The sequence below is a fragment of the Notechis scutatus genome, chromosome 1 (assembly GCF_049901735.1).
Source record: "Notechis scutatus isolate UNSWTSFEM ecotype Mainland chromosome 1, rNotScu1.2, whole genome shotgun sequence".
NCBI classification, from domain to species: domain Eukaryota; kingdom Metazoa; phylum Chordata; class Lepidosauria; order Squamata; family Elapidae; genus Notechis; species Notechis scutatus.
Genome location: NC_142009.1, coordinates 196,952,388 through 196,969,949, shown reverse-complemented (window position 1 = coordinate 196,969,949; position 17,562 = coordinate 196,952,388). Strand labels below are relative to the sequence as shown.

At 36.9% G+C, this 17,562-nt stretch overlaps 2 protein-coding genes across 18 annotated transcripts in view; one reads left to right on the top strand and one right to left on the bottom strand.

Annotated features, from left to right (window-relative positions):
* MARCHF7 (membrane associated ring-CH-type finger 7) overlaps positions 1–5,077 on the top strand; it is a 37,332-nt gene extending 32,255 nt beyond the window's left edge. For 6 of the 17 annotated variants that reach the window (XR_015746526.1, XM_087949887.1, XM_087949883.1 and 3 more), the window contains 3 exons: positions 698–811; positions 2,477–2,525; positions 4,202–5,077. Coding sequence is in view for 13 of the 17 variants with exons in the window: in XM_087949887.1 (XP_087806013.1) it covers positions 698–811; positions 2,477–2,525; positions 4,202–4,269 (231 nt within the window). In the remaining 4 variants the exon portion in view is untranslated. Of the gene's footprint in view, positions 1–697; positions 812–2,476; positions 2,526–4,198 lie in introns of all 17 variants that reach the window. The other 11 variants (XR_015746529.1, XM_087949886.1, XM_087949882.1 and 8 more) reach the window with 3 other exon arrangements.
* Positions 5,078–6,376: 1,299 nt separating this feature from the next.
* CD302 (CD302 molecule) lies at positions 6,377–17,027 on the bottom strand. Its single transcript, XM_026674427.2, has 6 exons — positions 16,908–17,027; positions 11,709–11,819; positions 10,976–11,098; positions 10,224–10,397; positions 8,895–8,921; positions 6,377–7,229 (listed from the first exon to the last, which is right to left on the bottom strand). Exons 1-6 carry the CDS (start codon positions 16,993–16,995, stop codon positions 7,042–7,044), a joined length of 711 nt encoding a protein of 236 aa, XP_026530212.1. The 5' UTR covers positions 16,996–17,027; the 3' UTR covers positions 6,377–7,041.
* Between the last annotated feature and the right edge of the window lie 535 nt (positions 17,028–17,562).

The following is a 17,562-nucleotide window of genomic DNA, read 5'->3' as shown; positions in this document are numbered from 1 at the left end:
CTTTTTCTGACTGGTTCCCCAGATATTTTCTTTTCTTTCTTACAGTGACATTGGCACAGTTGATCAAAAATAACCTAAAATAGACCCAGTTGAAATTTTAGCAAAACTTGAGATCTTTAGATAAAGAAAATGTGCTGAAAGGCACAAAGTACCTAGAAGTAGCTAGTGATCTCATTTGTTAGCAGGAAGTATTAATATTCTGTGCTTAGCATTAGAAGTCTTTGTTCTGAAGCTTCTGCATCTTAATTACCAAAGGATAGTGTTTTATTTCTCATGTGCTTAGTGCTACATAAATGCTGAACAGTATTTCCATTTTGAATAGTTGAAATATATTGTCTAATACTTGGTTCTCAGTTTTTATAGCCATTTAAACTTGAATGTCAGATTGTGAGCTTTGGGTATTAAAGGCATTGTTTAGCAACAAGGACTTCAAAACTGTTGATATAAATTCTATGGATCTTCCCTTTACTCAAAATGATTTCTGACAATAATTACTGGAAGGAAGAGCTATCCAGTCAATGGAAATGATCAGGAAGTATGATTTGACAAGTTATTTCTTTAAATGTTCAAGGAAGTTCAGATCCAAGTCTGAAGTAATTATACCCCTGCAGTCAAGGGGAAAATAATCATGAAAATACAGTATTTATATATTTTGGAAAGCTTGAGTATTTGACTTACAAATGCCTTCTCTTTCCAGGCAGACTATGAATTTATCAGTTCTGGGCTTTACCTTGTAGTATTGTTGCATTTGTGTGAACAGCGCTTTTCAGATATGCTGGGAACTACAAGTGAGGCCAACACACGTATCCGGGTAAGGGATCTGACTTGTTCCTGTAATAGAACCAGTTTGTTACTGTGATTAAAGCGCATTCCATCTCTTTCAAATATAACATGTGCAGAACCAAAAGAGCCTAGTTTCAAATGGGCCCTTTCTATTCTTCTTCCTGACATTCTGCATGGCCTCCCAAATTCAAGAAGGTCAGCTGTTCCTTTTAAAACCATTTAAAACCAAAGCAGTGAAAGGAATGTGGCCAGAGAGTAGCTAGATGTGTGCTGTGTTGACACTCACGCTTTCTGCTTTTGGGGTTCTTTGAGTCTTTACATAGCTAAGGTAACACCTGCTTCAAAAAGGATGCTGGGATAGACAACAAGGCAAAATGGGTTTTGGATATCTTACTGTAATCTGGCAACTATTGGCTGACTTACTGACCCTCTGAAAATAAAGGAAAGGCTGCCTTCCATTAATTTGTTCTAGTCTTAATTTTCTAAGTCCATTTTCTAAAATAAGAACATCCTTGTTTTTGTTTGTAGTTGTACAGATAGTCCCTGACTTACAGTCCATTTAGTGACCGTTCAAAGTTACAACAATAGTGAAAAAAGTGACATGACCATTTTTCACACTTATGACCATTGCAGCATTCCCACGGTCACATAATCAAAATTTAGATGCTTGGTAATTGACTCATATTTATGACGGTTGTAATGTCCCAGGGACATGTGATCACTTTTTGCAACCTTCTGAGAAGCAAAGTCAATGAGGAAACCAGATTCATTTAACAGCTGTGTTATTATCATAACCAGCAGAGTGATTAATTTAACAACTGTGGCAAAAAAGGTTATAAAATAAGGTAAAGCTCACTCAACAAATGTCTCACTTAGCAATAGAAATTTTGGGCTCAATTGTGGTCGTAAATCGATAACTACCTCTAGTTATTTTTGTTGTCTTTCTCATTTTCTAGCTCCTACATATTTATTTTGAACAAGTAGGGAAAATGTATGTGGGGATATTTTTTTACTTATATTCTGTTCTTTTTTTATATAATGTATCCCAATCTGCAACTAAATTTTTAAGCACTTGGTTCTCGGAAATGATGAAATATGCAAAAGTGGATACTTTTCCTGTGCGTATTTAACTGAATCTCCTTTGTAATATGTTCCAGCCTATTAGAACAGCAGCAGTTTAAGAGCTTCCTTGAATTCTTGATCATTTAGAAAGTGCCCTTAATATTTATACTCGGTTCTTAAATAGTTCTTTTTTATATGGTGGAGGTTTAAATACTCTTGTGTTTAACTGAATGGCAGTTGATTGTTGATTTTGCTCATTCGTCAGCACAGGCTAAAACCTCCAGGAGAGTTTATATTCAAAACATTATCAAATCATGCACCAATTTTCTTTCACATTCCACAAGCATTGATTCAGTTGCATGCAGAAAATATAATAAGTGAACCCCTGGGTCACAGCCATTCTCATTGCTGCCTGGAATCTTCTCTACTTTAGAAGGACTAAATGCATTTATAATCCCCCAGTTCATATGTTTTTACATAAGATTGTATTCCTGGAGACAGTCGGGACTGTTCACTTACAGGTGAGAAGGGAGGAATTCGTGAAGATTTTAATTGTGGTATTGGATTTTAATGGTGTAAGGTCCTGTGGTGATTTGCATCTTTTAAAACTGCCTTTTTGCATTGCTTCTAGTTTATTAATCTTGCAAGAACTCTTCAGGCACACATGGATGATATGGAAAGTAGGTGATTTTACTTCTAAGTTAAAAAAGGGATAAAGTACAGCCTGTTCTTTTATGTAATATTAAGTACCAAAATATCTGAGTTGATCTGCAGTTTTCAGATACAATTAGAATAAATTGTAAGGGCACTTGAAGAACTCAAATCTGGTTCCTAAGGAAATGCAATCCAATTACTTGTTTCAAAGTTCCCTGCACTTTATTCTCTGAGAAAGTTTGAAGGGTAAAACTCACCATGATATGCATACAAACATTTATCATTAAAAGAAACAAAGTGATCCACTGAAATTACTAGTTAGTCTTGATCAGTTTTTATATACTTGTTGACTCAAACATGTGAACATAGACTTGCTTTCAGGTAGGCATTTTGTTCAGCTAAAAATCTCTGAAGTATAGTCTCTCTCTAATAGGAATCTAATTATCTTTTGTGGAATGAATATTTTTAATAAAACATCTTATGGGGTGATGTCTGTTTGAGGTAGTCCCATTTAAGACATGGTTGCTGATATAGCAGTTATAATGAATCCTTGTTACTGCCAACCCATTTTTCTCCTGCCTCTTTAGATTATGTGTACATTTGATGTCTCTTTCCTATGCATCTTACACCTAAAGGCCTCACATACATATTCTACTGTTCATTACTTAGGTAGCTCTTGTTAGGATGATGATAAAAGAAACTAAAATAATCTTTTGTGAATGAACACTGTTTATTTGTGTCCATAAAAATTTTCCTTGGTGATATATCATTTTTTTGTTCCCTGTTCATACATATATAGGTATTTAATAGAAAACTCATTTATTTCTTTGGTATTATTTACTCCATTTATAAATTTAGGCTTCCTTTTAAGGACATTTTGGGATTTTGGCCATTCATTTACACTAGCTACATCTGGATTTTTGCTTTAAAAGGGCATTTACTCCTTAGCACATTTATTCCATAATAATCTTAACCATGTAATTTAATCATACTCTTTCTGGAAAAAGAAACCTGTTGTTAGTCCTTTTGGTATTGAAGGTGCCTGCTAAAGTTATTTATATTTTGCTATTAATATATCTGTACTTGCTTATTAAAACCAAGGCAAAATCATACACGATATGAAACACTTTATTGCCTTGATAAAAAACTGGTCTTTTATCATTCTTAATCTAAGCAGCTGTTAAAACAAAAAACAAACCATTCCTATAGGTTCCTAATATATATTAAATTGAAATGATGGGCAGAACAGTATTGTGACAGTTCACAAGTAAGTGTCTCCATTTTTATAGAGGTATAGTTGTTAGAAGGTATACAAGAATTTCAATAGTGGGCTCCCATTGAGAATTATTAAAATGATACCTACAGGTAATTGCTTTACATATTTTTACTTATTTTCTTTATCCTTTTCCTTCCTCAAATTGCTTGTTAAAGAAACAAATTTTGATTTCCTTTTACATTAATGTGCTTACTAAAAGCAGTATACTTTAGCATAAGTATACATAGGTGCATTTTGATTTTTAGTTTCAGAGATGTTAAGTTAAAGTTGTACATAGGTATTAGTTTAGGGAAGCACTCCATTATGAAGCACTGAGTTCATAGATACATAAATGTGTTATAAATGAGATGCTGTGTCATATTAAAATAATGTCCTTGATTTTAAACTTCTAGAAAAGTTTCTGATTATATTCTGTACTTCCAGCAGCTTCAGATGATGATGATGATGATGATTCTGAAGATGGTGATCTCGATAGGACCTTTGATGCTGCATAGATGGTGTGGAAGGGCTAAATGCTCAGCTGACACAAGTATCACCAGTTCACATTTATTTAGTAAACCAAGCTGAATTTATTAGATTTCTGAAGAACTGCTGAGTCAAACAGAAAATCTGCTATCCATAGATAATGGATATTGTTCATTCAGTCTGCAAGAGTATCTTTCTTCTTTCAGAGTATGACGATGTATGCCTTCTTCTCAAGGGTGTGATTTTTATCTGTAAGGAAGAGTTCTTTTTGTATAAACTTCTTACAGAAATTGGTTATAAATTCTGGGAAATGTTTCTCATGTTTTGCTCTTCTGCCGGCACTAAGTGGAACTGTTAAATGAGTTTGCAAGTTCGAGTCACTGGGAAGGGAGGGGATAATTCTTTGTTAACTTACCACTTAAAAATATATATATATTGGGAAATCTCACCATTTTGGTTCCAGTGTTAACACCTAGGTTGAATGAGGGAGTGAATGGGTTCTGTAATTAGTTTTAAGTTTCTCTGGAGGAGTGTTTAACTCAAAGCAATAAACTTGCAAGGGGCTACTAATAAGTGTTAATTAAGGCTTTTATAAGTATTGATTTCAAAACTGCAGATTATATTTGATAATATTATGTACAAGTTCCAATAAGGAATTACAGCAGTAAACACAAGCATTTCAGCATTCCCGGAAGGAATAAAACTTATGGTTTAAAATCTTAACCAAGCTATTTATCTGAATGAACATTTTTTTAGAACCCACATTCACTAAGGCACTGGTTATCAATGTGTTTTCTAGTGTTGTCACTTGTTTGTTAAATAAAGATTGCAATCCTATGGTTCGTCTACCTCTTTAAAATAAGGTACCTTTTAGAGCCTAAGTCATACCCTCATAGGAATTTTGTCTGGTTTAAAATGTCAGTGCTGATTGAATCTGTTGGAGTGAAACAATAAACGGGGTTAGGTTTTCTGTGTTGCTCATAAGACTAATGTTTTCTTTTAGGGGACCTCTAGTCCCGGTGATTTTAGGGCTGCATCCATACAAGTTTCCTGGCAACCATTCAGAAATGACTTGCCATATTTTCCAGGAATGCATGATCTGAAAACGATCCCTTTAGAGAGAGCATCCTTTTCCCGTTACATGAATACAGGTAGTCCTTGGCTTACAACAGTTCGTTTAATGACCTTTCAAAGTTACAGTGGCACTGAAAAACAAGGCTTATGATCGTTTTTCACACTTATGACCTTTGTTGCATCCCCATGATCATGTGATCAAATTCAGTTGCTTGGTGATTCATATTTATGACGGTTGTTGTGTCCTGGGGTCACATGATGACCCTTAGCCCAATGGATCATTTCAGTACAATTTTCATAGGAAAACAGTGGGTTGTTTTTTTTTACTTCAAGAAAGGAGATTAATGACTTGGCAAACAATACCAACTTTTCCAAATCCATATAGGTATTTTTTACATATTCATTGCTTTAAAACTGCAGTGTTTGTGTATCTTCTACTGTTAGCTGCTGTTTTTTGAAGTACTGGAATAGAGATACGAAGACCAACCTTAAAGAGAAGTTAAAAGGAGTGCTGCTGGGGGGGTAATCTGGAAATTGCTACCTATGAAGGCTAGTGCCTCGTTTTGGAAAAAAAATGTAGGTGATTAGAGCCAAAAAAATTAGTTACAATGTTCTGAGCTACATTGTTCTACATTCTCTTCCATTCTGTTTATGAAAAAAATTGACTAAAATTAATTTAGGAGAGATTAGGGGGGTCATTAGACCTGTTTAACAAATATGATCTTTTCTCTGGCACCGAGAGGCATTTAATTATTTAAATTATAAAGGTCAGCTAGCACAGTAAAGATGTGATACACATATTCAACCATCCAAATGATTATTTTGATGTAATGCTTATTCATATAGAAATATATGTATTTATACTTTAACCTAATTGTGACCAATGCTAGATAGATTTCCGCCTGCAATATAACATGAGGCAAGCATTGAATAATGTTTAAGCAGTATCTTATTCAGCCTCTTGTATGATAAGCAGTAATTCCCAAACACTACACTCTCAGTAATTGATAGCCTAATTGTAAATACTGACTTGCTTTATGTATGCAATTCTAGAAAGGCCCATTTTAGTTACCGCTTTTATTTGAGCTCAAAAAAGTGCAAATATTAATACTCAAAATTTTATTTCAAAGAACAGAATATTAAAATAGACATATATAAAAAAATTGGGATTGTGTTGAAGGTCCTTGCCATCGTTCCATATTTTGTTAATATTAAAAAATGTTGGCATTCACTATAAGCACACTTCATGGTAAAGATACAATCTACAGGTTTAAATAAATTGTCCATTGTTCATGATTGCAGTTGCTCCACATTTCTTAAAGATAATATTTTATAGTCTTGTATTTTCAAATTTTGGGAATTTTAAAAAAAAAGGTTTGGTACTTTTAGTCCACAATTGGAATTCTGAATTTCATAAACAAATGAGTGCTGTGAGATTTGTTGGCAAATGTCAACAAAAATAAATTTAGCACAGTGTCGTTGAAAGGCAGGAGTTCCCTCCTTCCAAAGGATCTTTGGACGTTTTGGATAAGAATGATTTCTAAACTATGGATATTATTAAAAGGATATCAAGCATGTTGAAAAATGCACATTTAGATAGAAAATCACTTCATATACATAAAATAACAACTAAGCATCATTTGGTTTATATTTCATTATAATACTGGTTTTAAAGATTGCTTTTGTGCCAGTGCCCCTTTCTGTAACAGTATCTAAATGAAAACAGGTTAAGCAGAATATTCAACTTCATCTATAAAAAACGTTTCATTGTCATGCGGAATTTGAGTGATGGAATTATGTGCGCTATATCTTGGTCTAGAAGATATCCTCCTTTGATAAAGAAACCAGAGAAATGCTGCAGAGATTGCCACAGTTATTGTTGATATTACAACTAAGATGCTTGTCCAAGCAGTTTCTGAAACGACACAGAGATTACAAGAAAAGTACATAATTAATCAGACACGTTTTCTGCAATTGCAGATACTTTTCAGCTGTTTAACATTCTGATATTACTGGACCATTTCCCTGTTTGGCTTATGTGCAGCTTTTTATTTATCCAGTGAATCTTTTAAGATCTTTTAATTATACCTGGATTACTGAGAATCTCCATAGACTGTTACTAGCACTTAGACTTATATGTCGCTTCACAGTGCTTTACAGCCCTCTAAACGGTTTACAGAGTCAGCATATTGCCCCAACAATTTGGGTTCTCATTTTACCGACCTCGGAAGGATGAGTCAACGTTGAGCCCGTCAGGATCAAACTGCTGGCAGTGGGCAGAATTAGTCTGAAATACTGTATTCTAACCACTGCGCCACCACGGCTCTTGGATATAGCAGATACAGATCAATGGACCACAATCCTAGTTCTCTAGGATGAGGGGAATTACCTGAGATCATAAACAAATCTAGAAATGTTTTCTTTATACTTTGATGTTACCATGTCGCTTATTAATTCCTATATAGGTAGTCTTCGACTTAAAAAAAAAAAAGTTTCCCTAAAGGTTTCCCTGTCCCATCGTGTCTGACTAGGGGGCAGTGCTCATCTCTGTATCTTAGCCAAGGGAATCCACATTGTCCAAATATTACAACCATTCCATTTAGTGACCATTTGAGTTACAACGGCATTGAAAAAAATGACCTATGATCAGTTTTCACGCTTGGAACTGTTGCAGCATCCCCACAGTCATGTGATCAAAAGTTTGGGTGCTTGGCAACTGGCATGTATTTAAGACAGTTGCACTATCCCAGGGTCATGTGAGCACCATTTGTACCTTTCCTAAGCAGCTTCTGACAAGCAAAGTCAATAAGGGAAGCCAGATTTGCTTAATGACTGCATGATTCACTTAACAACTGTAGTGATTCACTTAACAACTGTGACAAAAAAGGCCATAATATGGAGCAAAACTCAACTGTTGCTTAGCAATGAAAATTTTGCATTCAGTTGTAAGTTAAGAACTACCTATATTACTTGGTCCTATGTATATGGTAAGTAACTTCTGCTGCTGAAGCATGTTTCATCAAGCTGTCTCAGATGCACACAAAACTATCTTCCTTATGCTCACATTTGCCATTTTGGAATGCACCGAGTACAATTTTATCCTTTTCTCCCTTTTATTAGTCTAATAAAAATTTCAATAAGCTTGAAAAATGGTTGAGTTACTGCCTTTACGCAGCTCTGATTTTCCATATCCTCCTGACCAATAGAGCTTCCAGTGGGCCTGTCCCTATGATATAAACAAATTCTCCAATATGTACCAGGCAAATGGCAACAAAAATGTGGGGAATCAGTGACATTTAACAGCAAATGGATATCTTTAATACAGCTTATTGCATATACAAATAGAGGACATAATGATAATTCCTTGCTTAGAAAAGGTCTATTAAAATCAGTGGAATGGATTAAATTAGTCCTGGCTAAATTACATTGATGGACCTGCTGTTAATTATATCCACACATGGAACCAATCCATGACAACTCAGTGTTATTTCCTGAAAAAGAAAACTGCTCTGAAATAAAAAGACATTATCTTAGCACTGTTTCATTACTAGACAATATACAAAAAAAGTGGATTACTCACCAAAGAAGCGTGTCTTTTCATAAAGAACTTTAGCAATATGGAGAGAGAAAATGAGAACATATTACTTTTTTAAATCTACATTTTACCCTCTCATAGAGGAGTAGTGAAAATAATTACTATCCAATAGTTGGCAATAAGCCACTTAGTGACCAAATAACAGTGATCAATATAAAAATCGAAAAACCTGTTCATTCAAAAGTGTGTGTATATGAATCTATTTGAGGAAGTAATTTCTGTGCGTGGATCTCCTGGGGAATGGAAATTGTGGCTGTAAATTAGATGGTTATTCAAATGCAGGTACAATACTGTTCATCCACATGGGTCTACTGACTGCAGTTTGATTCTGGAACTAGCATAGTAAACCCAATACTATACCATATGACTGGAGTGTGAATAGGAAATGAATGAAATGTGGTTTGCATAATTTCTAAAAGGACAGATAACATCTTGCTTTCATTGTAATGAATTATATATTGATCATAGATTGAACACCATAATAATCAAGAGTATCCTCTAAAAAAATTCCCCAAGCAAGAATCCTTCCCCAGTCATTTTCCGCCCACAGAAAGGAAAACATAGCATTGCGCTGACAAGTGAGATATGACCTGGGGGTATATCACCACCGATAAGAATTTTGATAACAGGGAAGGTACAGTTTGTTTTCATTACGGGGCAATTATTGACCCAGTTAAAACTTTGGAAAACCTAGAATGTGAATAATTAGTCTTGGAAGTCTATTCGGTTTCAGAATAATTAGTCTTGAAGTCTATTCGGTTTCAGTGCTGGAATTGGGAGACAACCAAACCAATGTCTTATTAATCTTTGGCAGCTGCTTTCTTAAAAACAATGCTTATCCTAATATGCTTGCTGTAGGAATAATCAAAAGAATTTGTTTCCTGAATCTGGTAATGGGGGAAGACCTTTAGCAATAACCTACCAGAATTGTGACTTAAGCTCCTTAATAAGGAAGTATGTTGGTAATTTTTTTTGCATCTACCTTGTGTGTTCTGCCATGTGAAAAGCCCAAATAGCAAGATAAGAGTGTTATTTCCAGTTTGTCTTGAAGAATTCATTTGCATCATCTAATGTATCACAATTATACTGCATATATGACCAGTACTGTGATAAAACGACACTGGGATTAAGTTTAATGACTGTGATGACTGGTAATTGATGAAGGGCTCCAGAGTGTTTGGAAGAGGAAGTAAACAACATCAGGAGTTATCTACTTGAAAACCCTTCCACAGCCTGTGAAATTCCTCACCTATAATAGAAAACATCAATACTGTAGCATTTTTAAAGCAATGTTGTAGCATGGCTCTTACATACCAGTAGCTTCACACAGGATATTAGTCAGTGGAAGATGTTCACAAGACACTTTTTTCCATCCACCTGAAGCTGTATGCATAGTAGCACAAGTGTTTAGAAGTTCATTGTTACTTTCTTCCTCTATCCAGTTTGTAAAATTTACTTTGGAATCATCGTACCATTTGAAAATATCATCTGCAATACAATAGATGTAAATTTATTTTTGTCTGCTTCATAAACATGAGCCAAAGTAAAAGCCTACATTGACTTGGTCATTTGTTAATAAGTGGTTTTAATTTTACTTTAAAAAATTCGATTTAGTTTAAATTGCAGCTTAAAGAGAAACGGCAGAAAGCTTTAGGGAGGTTTTTTTTTTTTTGCCCATTATCTTAAATACATGAGCCCTGGTACAATGATAGCCAGGGACAGACCTTTATGAATAGCAATTGTATCCTTGATCAATATCAGATAACACTTAACATTCCCTCCCGGTAAAAGTCACCCTATTTCACTTTTCTTGTGTCTGTCCCATTGAAGAGGCCTCAGCCACTGTGTTCCTTCTGCACTCCTGGTGGTGGTTGTTCTAGGCTTTGCATTCACAATTCTCTCTGAATTCCATAGGGCCCATTTTCCAAATCCAGAACAAGAGAGTTCTTTTAGAAATTACGTCTAGAAAACTTTATCTTAAGGAAGGAAGGATAGTTCTTAATGCAAATATAGTTCAAAAATCGAGAAAAGGTGGAGCCTGTTTCTAACAGGATTTGTTCACTTACCATCTGTGTCAAAAAACATGCCAAGAGATATGTATTCTGGACCATGCCAATTTGAATGAAAATTATTTTGAATAAAGGTATTTTCATCTTTGCTATTTATTGTAATAATATCTGCTCCGGAAGCTACGTTTGAGAAATAAAGACAAAAAATTAAGGCTGAGTGTCAGTTCCTACGAATGGGAGTAAATGCTGCAGTTCATTTGGTATATTGTTAGCCTTGGTCATCCTAGCCATAGGGAAAGATGCATATAAACTGTGTAGGCAGCTTCAGTTCTTTTATTATACAGTTACTGACCTGTTTTTGGCTTCCAAAAACATCTAAACACACATGCATGCTGGTGCTGCATGACAGACAATGCCAAAAGAGTTTCCTAAAATAAACAGTCTGGAAAATTCTGGGGTAGAAATCAATGAAATAGCAGCTCTCTGTCTCCAGCATTAGATCAATGCACTTGGGAAAGTCTGCATTCCCCAGCAATAAAATGAAATTGAATGAGATCAACCATAGAAACCCAAGAGCTTTCCCAGCTGTACATCTGCAGGTCTGTATCCTGAGCAAATAATGTAACATGATCTGTTAACTACTCTGAGTAGTAACATTCTTCATAATTGCAAACAGGCATTCAGATATTGAAAGGGTCCTCCCAGTTCCTGCTCCTAGTAGCCTCAGCTGATTGGTCTCAGTGCATCACATAAGGTTGGGATGAGATTGGACAGAGCAGAGCTGTCTTACCATTGCCTCGGCACAGCTCCCTGGCATCATCCATACCGTAGACCTCTGAGGATCCCTGAAGTAGAGCATAGCAGCTCTTTTGGAATGGAATCCAAGCAATGGAAGGGCAGGCTACACAAGGAAGAGAACATGAATGAGACCGTCTGTTTCTGTTGTCAGTCCCAGCTTCACAACATACAAATGAAATGACATGAGTTTCTCCAAATTTTTATACAGCATTCAAGACAAGTTGGGAATAGCCTAATCAGATCTGAAATAAATGAGATTAACTGCAATATTAAAAAAGCAGGCTGCTATCATTTTGGGGGTGGGGAGGGTGAAGTAGAGTTGTGTGACTTCCAGGCACTTATTTCTTTAGTGAAACAAATAGCTGCTAGAAAAGGGAAGGGTTTGATTGCAAAAAAAGTGAATCTTTCTTTCCCAGACCTAGCAACCCTAACCCAAAGCAACCTTTACTTTTTAGCTTTAAAGAACAATCTATAACTGTTCATTCTTGAGACTTCCCTTTGGATAAAATACACAAAACTTTTAACATTCATTGCAGCTATTTTGATTGTAGGTGTGTCTGTTTGCTTTTAATTGCACCATACTTTTCACATTCATTTTGAATCTGGTTTTCAATCAACACTACTATTTTGTAATCCTATTAATCTTGGTATTGAAAACTCTTTATCTTGTTTATTATATTTAGCATTTAGATGCTTCCATCTCCAGAGTCACTTAGCAGATCTTGGCTGATCTTGAAGAATAAAGCAGGATCAAACTGGACAGGAAACCATTAAGAAATCAGGTCCCAGTTGGCCGGGAAAGTTGTAAAAGCACTACAAAAGAACCACACCATTAGACTAGACTAGACTAGACTAGACTAGAATAGACTAGACTAGACTAGAATAGAATAGAATAGAATAGAATAGAATAGAATAGAATAGAATAGAATAGAATAGAATAGAATAGAATAGCTTTATTGGCCAAGTGTGATTGGACACACAAGGAATTTGTCTTGGTGTAAATACTCTCAGTATACATAAAGAAAAGGTACATTCGTTAAGAATCAAGAATCATAACATACAAAACTTAATGATAGTCATAGGGTACAATCAACAATCAAATCATACTAGGAGTGGGAAGGGATGGGTGATAAGGAGTGGTGAGAAGATTAACAGTCATAGTAGTGTACACTTTGTAAATAGTTGAACAGTGTTGAGGAAATTATTTGTTTAGCTGAGTGATGGCTTTCGGGGGAAAAACTGTTCCTGTGTCTAGTTGTTCTGGTGTGCAGTGCTCTATAGCGTCGTTTTGAGGGAAGGAGTTGAAACAGTTTATGTCTGGGATGTGAGGGGTCTGTAAATATTTTCATAGCCCTCTTTTTGACTCGTGTAGTATACAGGTCCTCAACTGAAGGCAGGTGGGTAGTAATCGTTTTTTTCTGCAGTCCTAATTATCCTCTGTGTCTGTCCTGTTGGGTTGCAGAACCAAACCAGATAGTTATAGAGGTGCAGATGACAGACTCAATCATTCCTCTGTAGAACTGTATCAGCAGCTCCTTGGGCAGTTTGAGCTTTCTGAGTTGGCACAGAAAGAACATTCTTTGTTGTGCTTTTTTGATGATGTTTTTGATGTTAGGTGTCCATTTTAGGTCATGTGATATAGTAGAACCTAGAAATTTGAAGGTCTCTACTGTTGATACTGTGTTGTCTAGTATTGTAAGAGGTGGTAGTATAGGAGGGTTTCTTCTAAAGTCTACCACTATTTCTACAGTTTTGAGTGTGTTCAGTTCCAGATTGTTCTGGTTACACCACGAGGCAAGTTGTATAACCTCCTGTCTGTATGCGGATTCATTGTTGTCTCGAATGAGACCAATCACTGTTGTGTCATCAGCAAACTTCAGTATTTTAACAGATGGATTGTTTGAGATGCAGTCATTGGTATATAGGAGAAGAGAAGTGGAGATAGCACACACCATTTCCTTATTATTCCCAGAAACTATATGTAATCCCCGAGAACCAAGCTCAACTCATTTTGTATTTCCAAAAGTCCTTGGTAATATCACTTTGTATCACATTCCAAATCTTTATTATGTTCTTGGACCAGCCTTTACAATAAAAGACAACAGTAAAAGGAGAAATGGCTTAATACAGCAATTTGCTGGTAGGGAAGGGAAAAAATAGCAGAAGAATAAAACAGCATGTCTAATTAAAAATGTTTGTGTAGTTGTGTAACTTGATAAAAAATATTTGGCCCACTGGTATATGAGCATAGAGTTAGCGTCCCAATAACAAATATAAAATTTATCCGCATGGCCTTCTTATTTGGATTATCATATGCTTAAGAAGACAACAGGACCAGTTAGTTAAAAAAAAAAAAAAATCTGGAATTTTTGTTCAAGAGGCAAAGCTTTAGAAAATTACCGTAATAGTAAAAGGAAGCCCAGGTTAACTGATTGCTGCCTATCCATACTAAAGGGGCCATTTAGAAATCATTGCTTATCAGGAAATTACTCCAGCTTTGTCTACCCAAAACCTTCCAGTTGACCTTGATTAGTGAGTGGGAAGAAGAACTCAGGCAGGATTGTTTTGCAGAAGGCAGAACAGGCGTACACAAAATGGTGGATATGCCCTTTTTTTTTTCTTTTGGAGCAGGAGGAGAATGCCATTCAGCCAAGGTCCTATGTTAAGATCACACCTATAATTTTAGCCCTTTCTGATGTACTTTTCTTTCTTTTCGGTGCTTAAAAGATATCTACATGTTTATAATATTGCCTTTCCAGTGTTAATATTAATCTCCCTTTTCCCACTTAAATTTTCTCTATATGGTTTTCCCACTTAAATTTTCCCTTATATGGTTTAGACTCACAGTCTTCAGTCAGAAATAACAGAATGGAGACTGTAACAAAAAATACCAGGCAGGAGATGGGTAGGTCAAAAATTAGGCGGCCAATTTTAACAGAATTAAAGATACATCACCGACATCTGCCTAAAAAGAAAATAAAAATAGTAAGCCCTAAAGTTTGAGGCCTAAAGAGCAATTTGTGAATGTTCTCCCACCCACTTTTAAAGACATCAGAAAAAAGGCAGATTCTATCTGAGGAAAAAAAGTGATCGAGAAATCTTGACAGGATAACGAAAATAAGCACATATAATAGAAAAGCAATATTCTGCCTAGCTAAATATCAGATTAATCCTACAAACCTGTGGTAGCTGAAAGTGTGTGTGTGTGTGTGTGTGTTTGATTCATTCTATGTCAACCCAAAGCTTCACCAAACTCTTCAGAAAACATGCAGTCATATTTTATGATATTACAGATATCTTGCTTAGAAAATGTCTTAGAAAAGACTTGGTAGTGATGACTTGATGACTTTATTATCCTTATCACTATGTAAGTGATAATTGCAAGATGGTCTACATGGAGATGCCTCTGAAGATCAAGAAATTTTGCTGGAAATGCCACAGCCAGGAGATTAACAGAGGAGAGAGCTGTTCTAGAGAATCATCTATTTTGCCATCTTTGCACTGGCTGCCAATGGGCTTCTGGGTCAAATCCAAAGTCCTATTCAATACCTACACAACTCCTTGTGGTAGTGCAGCTCCAGAGTACATCAGGACCACTTTATTCAGCACAATCCCCCTCCCTTCCAGGAAGAGGGTTGATGGATTTTTTTTATTGCAATCTTTTTGTGTTATACACCACCCTAAGTCTTGTGAGAGGGCAGTACTACCGTAGCAATAAAGAGTAAGGATAGTAATAAAAAAAGAAATAGGTGTATTGATAATTAACAGGAAAATGACAGTCCTAGACCTGAAAATGATGTTTTCTAGTACTGAGAGGACAAATACACCTGATTTGACAAAGTATTTTATTTGTTTTTCCTTGGTAGCAGAGAAGAATCTGGTAAGTTAACTTTTCTCCACACCCCTCTATTTCACAAACCTAGCATACAAATTTCACTATTTCTGGATAAAAATCAATGTCTCCTTATTGCTAAAGTCATCTTGGATGTAACATGGCTCCAGTGTAGATTGACTAAAGATAGTACCTAGTTAATGACCTAGACTAGGCAAAAAATAAAATAAAAATAAACCTCATTCCCTAGTACATTTCCCCTCCCCCTTGTTTTTTCTTTCTTTCAAACATTGACCAATTTCCCTAAATCATCCACTTCACCATAATCCAAGTCATCCTCTGATTTTGAAACTGGTTAATCAATCATCAGATTTTATTCTAGTCACAACAGGACCTGAAAGAAAACCTAGTATGAGTTCAGCATAAGTAGTGCTTAGATGAGAGACCATTAGGCTGCAGGCTAGTCCATGAAGTTGGGGGGAAAAAACCTTTCCAGAAGAAGACAGTGGCAATCCACTTCTGTATTGTTAGGCAGAGAGAGACCCAGGATTCAAGCTCAACTTAACAGAGGCTTTGATTGGATTCATTGCAGATTTACCTAGCTACATAAATATTTATTTTAGGCTCTCTGTCTGAAAGCCTTGTGTTCTTATGTTGGTCAATAACCGTACATCAGCCAAATGGATTTCAAACAAAACCGCCTCCCAACCAAATGCAATTTTCTCATCATCTTATGGATGAAACAGGAGATTGATCTGCCTGTCATTTTACTGAATTAGATTCTTGTGGCGAATGAAAAACAGGAAGCATGTATTCCTTCGCCTCCGCAAATCCTGAAGTTTCACTCCAGTCTGAACAGATCAATCAAACAATGTCTGTCTGTCCCTCCCTCCCTCCCTCTCCTAGCCCCAGAGTAAATAGGTTTCTAAAAAGCATTAAAAAAAAAGGCCTCGCAGCAGCCTACGCATTTGGAGAACTGACATTTGATCCCGCGCCAAAAGAGGGGGAAATCTTTGAGCGCCGGGGTGTTTTCAGACTGCCCTATAATGGGAGGTCTAAGCAAAAAACAAAGGTCCCGCACAGCACAGAGGAAGCCCCCCTTCCCTAACCGCCCCCCGAGAAAGAGGGCGAGGGACATTGTGAAAAGGCAGCGCCCGAAGTTTGAAGCGCCTTGAAACTCCCTCTCCTGCATAATTTCTGCCTCATGCGCGCAGTTCACTCTGGATGGCAAAGGCAGCGCACCGCCGGCCGGAGGACAAGGCGAGGCAGGGCGCGCGTTTCCAAAAGGCGGCGGCTGTAAAAACCCTCAAGGGGGAATTCCCAAAGCAGCGCCTCAGCGCCGCCCCCTCCTTCTCTTACCGTCCGTTCCCAAGGAAGGTAACGCGGCCGCCAGGAGAAAGCAGCTGAGAAAGCAGGCGGAGTAGGAAGCGGGCGAAGGGGCGCCCATGGCCGGGCAAGGTTGCTCCGCCCGGCCCACTCTCGTCGCTCGGGGGTTGGGGCCGCGCAAACGCCGCCCACCCTTTGGGCCCTGGGCCAGGGCGGGGAAGGGAGGAAAGCGGAGTTCTCCTTCGGGCTGCCGTCTCTGTCACGAGCTTGCGGGGTTCAGGAGAAAACGTCCTCCGTGCTCCTAGCGCTTTCCCTTCAGGCCGAAGCAGCTACGAGGCAGACGTTCCACTGGTGCGGTGCTTCCCAAAGTCTGCCATGAATTTTTTATTTTTATTTTTTTGCGCGTCATTCTGGACTTTCAGCGGCACAAGCGCTTCGTCCGAAGAAACAGAAATCCTCCGGGTGAAGTTAACAGACTTTTTTTTTTTTTAGATTTAATATTTTTAATAATTAAATTAGCCATTCCATAAAACGCACCATTGCAAATTACAATAAAGAGAATACATTTTGCCTCCTTTAAAACCTACTATATACATTGCTTGGATGATGGATCCACAAATTCATTACAGGGAACAAACCTTCAAAACAAGCCTTAAAACACTTTAGCCAAAGGTAGAAGATTCAGCAC

Excerpts from the sequence above, each read along its gene's own strand:
- CD302 (XM_026674427.2), bottom strand. The coding sequence starts at position 16,995 with ATGGGCGCCCCTTCGCCCGCTTCCTACTCCGCCTGCTTTCTCAGCTGC. Across the intron at positions 8,922-10,223 it reads TATCCTGTGTGAAGCTACTG|TTCTTTATGAAAAGACACGC; the intron begins GTATGTAAGAGC and ends ATATTGCTAAAG. Across the intron at positions 7,230-8,894 it reads TGAAAAGACACGCTTCTTTG|AAACTGCTTGGACAAGCATC; the intron begins GTGAGTAATCCA and ends GTGTCGTTTCAG.